An 8,188-nucleotide genomic window follows, 5' to 3' on the forward strand; every position below is an offset into this window, starting at 1 on the left:
TATGTATAGGGGTAAGGTTACTATATACAGGGTCAGTTCCAGTAGGGATACTGGACTGATAGAGGTAGATATGTATAGGGGTAAGGTTACTATATACAGGGTCAGTTCCAGTAGAGATACTGGACTGATAGAGGTAGATATGTATAGGGGTAAGGTTACTATATACAGGGTCAGTTCCAGTAGGGATACTGGACTGATAGAGGTAGATATGTATAGGGGTAAGGTTACTATATACAGGGTCAGTTCCAGTAGGGATACTGGACTGATAGAGGTAGATGTGTATAGGGAGGTAGATGTGTATAGGGGTAAGGTTACTATATACAGGGTCAGTTCCAGTAGGGATACTGGACTGATAGAGGTAGATGTGTATAGGGGTAAGGTTACTATATACAGGGTCAGTTCCAGTAGGGATACTGGACTGATAGAGGTAGATATGTATAGGGGTAAGGTTACTATATACAGGGTCAGTTCCAGTAGGGATACTGGACTGATAGAGGTAGATGTGTATAGGGGTAAGGTTACTATATACAGGGTCAGTTCCAGTAGGGATACTGGACTGATAGAGGTAGATATGTATAGGGGTAAGGTTACTATATACAGGGTCAGTTCCAGTAGGGATACTGGACTGATAGAGGTAGATATGTATAGGGGTAAGGTTACTATATACAGGGTCAGTTCCAGTAGAGATACTGGACTGATAGAGGTAGATATGTATAGGGGTAAGGTTACTATATACAGGGTCAGTTCCAGTAGGGATACTGGACTGATAGAGGTAGATGTGTATAGGGGTAAGGTTACTATATACAGGGTCAGTTCCAGTAGGGATACTGGACTGATAGAGGTAGATGTGTATAGGGGTAAGGTTACTATATACAGGGTCAGTTCCAGTAGAGATACTGGACTGATAGAGGTAGATGTGTATAGGGGTAAGGTTACTATATACAGGGTCAGTTCCAGTAGGGATACTGGACTGATAGAGGTAGATATGTATAGGGGTAAGGTTACTATATACAGGGTCAGTTCCAGTAGAGATACTGGACTGATAGACTGGACTGATAGATGTGTATAGGGGTAAGGTTACTATATACAGGGTCAGTTCCAGTAGGGATACTGGACTGATAGAGGTAGATATGTATAGGGGTAAGGTTACTATATACAGGGTCAGTTCCAGTAGGGATACTGGACTGATAGAGGTAGATGTGTATAGGGGTAAGGTTACTATATACAGGGTCAGTTCCAGTAGGGATACTGGACTGATAGAGGTAGATGTGTATAGGGGTAAGGTTACTATATACAGGGTCAGTTCCAGTAGGGATACTGGACTGATAGAGGTAGATATGTATAGGGGTAAGGTTACTATATACAGGGTCAGTTCCAGTAGGGATACTGGACTGATAGAGGTAGATGTGTATAGGGGTAAGGTTACTATATACAGGGTCAGTTCCAGTAGGGATACTGGACTGATAGAGGTAGATATGTATAGGGGTAAGGTTACTATATACAGGGTCAGTTCCAGTAGAGATACTGGACTGATAGAGGTAGATGTGTATAGGGGTAAGGTTACTATATACAGGGTCAGTTCCAGTAGAGATACTGGACTGATAGAGGTAGATATGTATAGGGGTAAGGTTACTATATACAGGGTCAGTTCCAGTAGAGATACTGGACTGATAGAGGTAGATATGTATAGGGGTAAGGTTACTATATACAGGGTCAGTTCCAGTAGGGATACTGGACTGATAGAGTGTATAGATATGTATAGGGGTAAGGTTACTATATACAGGGTCAGTTCCAGTAGGGATACTGGACTGATAGAGGTAGATATGTATAGGGGTAAGGTTACTATATACAGGGTCAGTTCCAGTAGGGATACTGGACTGATAGAGGTAGATGTGTATAGGGGTAAGGTTACTATATACAGGGTCAGTTCCAGTAGAGATACTGGACTGATAGAGGTAGATGTGTATAGGGGTAAGGTTACTATATACAGGGTCAGTTCCAGTAGGGATACTGGACTGATAGAGGTAGATGTGTATAGGGGTAAGGTTACTATATACAGGGTCAGTTCCAGTAGGGATACTGGACTGATAGAGGTAGATGTGTATAGGGGTAAGGTTACTATATACAGGGTCAGTTCCAGTAGGGATACTGGACTGATAGAGGTAGATGTGTATAGGGGTAAGGTTACTATATACAGGGTCAGTTCCAGTAGGGATACTGGACTGATAGAGGTAGATATGTATAGGGGTAAGGTTACTATATACAGGGTCAGTTCCAGTAGGGATACTGGACTGATAGAGGTAGATGTGTATAGGATACTGGACTGGTAGAGGTAGTGTATAGGGGTAAGGTTACTATATACAGGGTCAGTTCCAGTAGGGATACTGGACTGATAGAGGTAGATATGTATAGGGGTAAGGTTACTATATACAGGGTCAGTTCCAGTAGGGATACTGGACTGATAGAGGTAGATGTGTATAGGGGTAAGGTTACTATATACAGGGTCAGTTCCAGTAGGGATACTGGACTGATAGAGGTAGATGTGTATAGGGGTAAGGTTACTATATACAGGGTCAGTTCCAGTAGGGATACTGGACTGATAGAGGTAGATGTGTATAGGGGTAAGGTTACTATATACAGGGTCAGTTCCAGTAGGGATACTGGACTGATAGAGGTAGATGTGTATAGGGGTAAGGTTACTATATACAGGGTCAGTTCCAGTAGAGATACTGGACTGATAGAGGTAGATATGTATAGGGGTAAGGTTACTATATACAGGGTCAGTTCCAGTAGAGATACTGGACTGATAGAGGTAGAGGTGTATAGGTGTGTGTGTTGGAGTGTCTGTGTGCCTAGTGTGTAGAGCCCTGTGAGTGTGCATAGAGATGGTCAGACATTTGTATTTTATTCCCTATGCACACTCACAGGGCTCTACACACTTTATGTTTTAGACTTCTGTTCTTTCTGTATTTACTATCTTCCTACTTCTCCTTTTATTAGTCAACAATGACTCAGGAAAGATGTGATGCAAGTTAATGTTCAGAATCTGATGGGAAAGATGAGGGTTGAGTCGTATCTGTTTGTGCGAGACAAATTCCCCTGAATGAATTAGTTTGAGCTATTCTGTCTGTCCTCAGGAGTATGAATATTAATACCAGTCAGACCAACCAATCGGAAGAGACGAAGCGCACCCCCAGCCCTGGCAACCAGGTGAGGGGTCATTTCCTTGACAACGAGGGGAGAGGCGATTGCCCAGATGAGGCAAATGCATGAAGGATTGATTAAAGAAGACTTGATGTATGTGATTTCATCCACTTAAAGGCCAAATGTATCATAAAGATGCATGTTGGCATGGGTTAGTGTTATTGCTTATTGAAACCGTTGTCTTTTTCCAGATTGATGATGTCTTTGGAGGGAGTGCAGGGGTTAATGGGAACACGAACGGATCGGCATCAGCTCCCCAACTCAACAGAGTACGTACTCTGCATCTTATTCAGTAGGCGCAGCCCGGAGCAAACGTATTGCAGTGGAAGTCTGTGAACGTTCCTGTTAAATTAGCTTGGGTGGCGCATGTTCTGTTTGACTCTCTTTTTGTGATTGAACGTTACCAAACCTATCTTATCTATCCTAACCTTGTATAGCTGCTAGTGTATAATTCAGGGATAAGGGGTTATTATTAAGGTTTTCTGTTCTTTCTCCCTTCCCCCCCTCTCCCGCTCTGTCCCTCTCCTCCTCTCTCTCTCCCGCTCTGTCCCTCTCCTCCTCTCTCTGTCCCTCTCGTCCTCTCCCTCTCCTCCTCGCTCTGTCGCTCTCCTCCTCGCTCTGTCCCTCTCCTCCTCTCTCTCTCCCTCCTCTCTTCACTCTGTCCCTCTCCTCCTCTCTCTCCCTCTCCTCTTCTCTCTGTCCCTCTCCTCTCTCGCTCTGTCGCTCTCCTCCTCTCTCCCTCTGTCGCTCTCCTCTCCTCCTCTCTCGCTCGCTCTGTCGTCGCTCTCCTCCTCCTCTCGCTCGCTCTGTCGCTCTCCTCCTCTCTCTCGCTCTGTCGCTCTCCTCCTCTCTCGCTCTGTCGCTCTCCTCCTCTCTCGCTCTGTCGCTCTGTCCTCCTCCTCCTCTCTCGCTCTGTCCCTCTCCTCCTCCTCCTCTCTCGCTCTGTCGCTCTGTCCCTCTCCTCCTCTCTCTCGCTCTGTCGCTCTCCTCCTCTCTCCTCGCTCTCCTCCTCTCTCGCTCTGTCGCTCTGTCCCTCCTCCTCTCTCGCTCTGTCCCTCTCCTCCTCCTCTCTCTCCTCGCTGTCGCTCTCCTGTCCTCCTCCTCTCTCGCTCTGTCTCCTCCTCCCTCTCGCCTCCTCTCTCCCTCTCTCGCTCTGTCCCTCTCCTCCTCCCTCTCTTGCTCTGTCCCTCTCCTCCTCCTCTCTCGCTCTGTCCCTCTCCTCCTCCTCTCTCGCTCTGTCCCTCTCGCTCCTCCTCCTCCTCTCTCGCTCTGTCCCTCCTCCTCGCTCTGTCCTCCTCTCGCTCTGTCGCTCTCCTCCTCCTCTCTCGCTCTCGCTCTCCTCCTCTCTCTCGCTCCTCCTCTCTCTCCCTTCTCCCTTGCTCTCCTCTCGCTCCCTCCTCCTCCTCTCTCGCTCTGTCGCTCCTCCTCCTGTCTCTCCTCGCTCGCTCTGTCCCTCTCCTCCTCCTCTCTCGCTCTGTCCCTCCTCCTCCTCTCTCGCTCTGTCCCTCTCTCCTCCTCTCTCGCTCTGTCCCTCTCCTCCTCCTCCTCTCTTGCTCTGTCCCTCGCTCTCCTCCTCCTCTCTCGCTCTGTCCCTCTCCTCCTCCTCTCTCGCTCTGTCGCTCTCCTCCTCCTCTCTCGCTCTCCTCCTCTCTCTCGCTCTCTCTCCCCTTCTCCCTTGCTCTGTCCCTCTCCTCCTCTCTCTCCCCCTTGCTCTTGCGCTGTCCCTCTCCTCCTCTCTCTCCCCATTGCTCTTGCGTCCCTCTCCCTCCTCTCTATGTCTGTCCCTCTCCTCCTCCCCTGTCGCTCTGTCGTCTCGCTCTGTCCCTCTCCTCCTCTCTCGCTCCTCCTCTCTCTCTATAGATGTCTCTGACTCTGGAGGAGAAGCAGCGGTTAGCCAAGGAGCAGGAACAGGCAGCCAAACTAAGAAACCAGCCAGCACTAGCCCCCCAGAGTATCAAACCAGCTACTCCTTCTACCCAGGTAGTAGACATAAACACACAGACTCATGTGAAAATGTATAGTTCCTTACTTGGAAGCCATCCATGGTTACATGTTTTGATCTCCTCATATAGAACAATCACAATATATCTGTATAATTTATTAGTTTGATGTTTTAGAGTGATGTAATCTACTTTAGTTTCCACTTCAAACCTGCCACCTATTTGTCATTGAGATGATAAGCTGATTTGACCTGATGTGTTTGGCAGGCCAAGGACCTGACCAGCTGCCTGCTGAACAATATGACATCCCTGGGCAGCCTGTCCCTCACCTCTCCCCCCAGACCAGGCCTCATCCAGGGCAGCACCATCTCAGCCTACCCCTCCACCACACCCATGGGCTCTATGGCCAGCAACGGCTACAACCCAACCATGGGCTTCCAGACAGGTGGGCAGGGCATGCGGCCCCCTGGCCCCGGTCTCTACGGAGGGATGGCCACCACCACCAGCACCCCTAACTTTGGCGCCCTGACCCACAACCAAGGGAGTACCAACACCCCTGACATGTCTGCCCTGGACTCCTTATTCACTTCCAACAAGCCCAAAGTCAGCCTCAACCAAATGGCTCCACCCAAGCTCACCCCTGGGACCACCGCCACCCCCTGGCTTAATCAGTTTGGTTCAGCCCAGCCCAGTCAGACTGCCCCGATGCAGGGTGCGCCATTAGCCATGGGAGGGGTGACCAGCGGGTTCGGGATGCAGGCCAACCCTTTCTTCAGCCCGCAGAACTTCTCTCAGCCCACGGCCGCTCCCGTAATGAACGCGGGTGGTGGGCTCAGACACAGTTCGTCCGTCAACAACGACCTGAAAGACCTATTTGGTTGAAAACAACTTTCCCCTCTTTTAATGACGACAGACTGGTGAAAAAGGGAGGTGGACTTTTGAACTGCTAACAAGAAGAAAGAAAAATCCACTTTTTGGACCGACTGTGAAAATGATGATGAAATTCACTTGATATTTGTTGCTATTTGTATTTTAATCTTCTGTGGTTTGGGTTGCAGTGTGGTTCTTCTAAGCTCCCATCGGACTGAAGACTCAACTTTTCAATCTGCACGTGGATTCCAAACCGTCTTGACTAGAGAGAGAGAGAGAGTAAAAGACACTTGCGTTGTGTTCTGCTCTCAGTAATGTTTGTGGGGGTTTCATATCGTTTCTTACCTGAGACACTTTGAGGTGAAAGGTTTATTCTAGAATGCATCTCTTCTCCATAATCCCTGTTCTATGTGCTAGGATGCATCTCTTCTCCATAATCCCTGTTCTATGTGCTAGGATGCATCTCTTCTCCATAATCCCTGTTCTATGTGCTAGGATGCATCTCTTCTCCATAATCCCTGTTCTATGTGCTAGGATGCATCTCTTCTCCATAATCCCTGTTCTATGTGCTAGGATGCATCTCTTCTCCATAATCCCTGTTCTATGTGCTAGGATGCATCTCTTCTCCATAATCCCTGTTCTATGTGCTAGGATGCATCATAATCCCTGTTCTCCATAATCCCTGTTCTATGTGCTAGGATGCATCTCTTCTCCATAATCCCTGTTCTATGTGCTAGGATGCATCTCTTCTCCATAATCTGTTCCTGTTCTATGTGCTAGGATGCATCTCTTCTCCATAATCCCTGTTCTATGTGCTAGGATGCATCTCTTCTCCATAATCCCTGTTCTATGTGCTAGGATGCATCTCTTCTCCATAATCCCTGTTCTATGTGCTAGGATGCATCTCTTCTCCATAATCCCTGTTCTATGTGCTAGGATGCATCTCTTCTCCATAATCCCTGTTCTATGTGCTAGGATGCATCTCTTCTCCATAATCCCTGTTCTATGTGCTAGGATGCATCTCTTCTCCATAATCCCTGTTCTATGTGCTAGGATGCATCTCTTCTCCATAATCCCTGTTCTATGTGCTAGGATGCATCTCTTCTCCATAATCCCTGTTCTATGTGCTAGGATGCATCTCTTCTCCATAATCCCTGTTCTATGTGCTAGGATGCATCTCTTCTCCATAATCCCTGTTCTATGTGCTAGAATGCATCTCTTCTCCATAATCCCTGTTCTATGCTAGAATGCATCTCTTCTCCATAATCCCTGTTCTATGTGCTAGGATGCATCTCTTCTCCATAATCCCTGTTCTATGTGCTAGGATGCATCTCTTCTCCATAATCCCTGTTCTATGTGCTAGAATGCATCTCTTCTCCATAATCCCTGTTCTATGTGCTAGGATGCATCTCTTCTCCATAATCCCTGTTCTATGTGCTAGGATGCATCTCTTCTCCATAATCCCTGTTCTATGTGCTAGGATGCATCTCTTCTCCATAATCCCTGTTCTATGTGCTAGGATGCATCTCTTCTCCATAATCCCTGTTCTATGTGCTAGGATGCATCTCTTCTCCATAATCCCTGTTCTATGTGCTAGGATGCATCTCTTCTCCATAATCCCTGTTCTATGTGCTAGGATGCATCTCTTCTCCATAATCCCTGTTCTATGTGCTAGGATGCATCTCTTCTCCATAATCCCTGTTGCATCTCTTCTCCATAATCCCTGTTCTATGTGCTAGGATGCATCTCTTCTCCATAATCCCTGTTCTATGTGCTAGGATGCATCTCTTCTCCATAATCCCTGTTCTATGTGCTAGGATGAGCAGTGGCATGGAGGCCAGTCTTACTCAGTCCGTTCCTTTTTAGCCCAGCGCTAACACATGTTATTCATGCTGCCACCTCAGCAGCCTGCTATATCATATCAACGTGGTGCTTTTTAGTGGGGTCCTGTTACTTTGTGGACGACAATCCAGAAGAGCTGTAGAATCGCCGGCTAAACCGCACGGGCGGAAAGGCCAAGTCTCCATGGAAACGGTCTTTGCAGTAACACCACACTCTATTTTGGGATTTTTAGTACCCATGCTTTCTGTTCTCTGCCTAGAATGAGATGATGGATAAGGATTCAACAGTGATGTCATAAGTGTCAAGATTCTTACAGTATAGATGAATCTAAA

At 47.4% G+C, this 8,188-nt stretch overlaps 1 protein-coding gene across 2 annotated transcripts in view; it reads left to right on the forward strand.

Annotated features, from left to right (window-relative positions):
- Positions 1 to 6,630, forward strand: part of LOC135515076 (SCY1-like protein 2) — a 32,739-nt gene extending 26,109 nt beyond the window's left edge. For both annotated transcript variants that reach the window (XM_064938903.1, XM_064938904.1), the window contains 4 exons: positions 3,138 to 3,210; positions 3,396 to 3,473; positions 5,065 to 5,184; positions 5,412 to 6,630. In XM_064938903.1, the coding sequence (XP_064794975.1) occupies positions 3,138 to 3,210; positions 3,396 to 3,473; positions 5,065 to 5,184; positions 5,412 to 6,026 (886 nt within the window). In that variant the 3' untranslated portion in view covers positions 6,027 to 6,630. The remainder of the gene's footprint in view (positions 1 to 3,137; positions 3,211 to 3,395; positions 3,474 to 5,064; positions 5,185 to 5,411) is intronic.
- The last annotated feature ends 1,558 nt before the right edge of the window (positions 6,631 to 8,188 follow it).

The sequence above is a fragment of the Oncorhynchus masou genome, chromosome 26 (assembly GCF_036934945.1).
Source record: "Oncorhynchus masou masou isolate Uvic2021 chromosome 26, UVic_Omas_1.1, whole genome shotgun sequence".
Taxonomy (NCBI): Eukaryota; Metazoa; Chordata; class Actinopteri; order Salmoniformes; family Salmonidae; genus Oncorhynchus; species Oncorhynchus masou.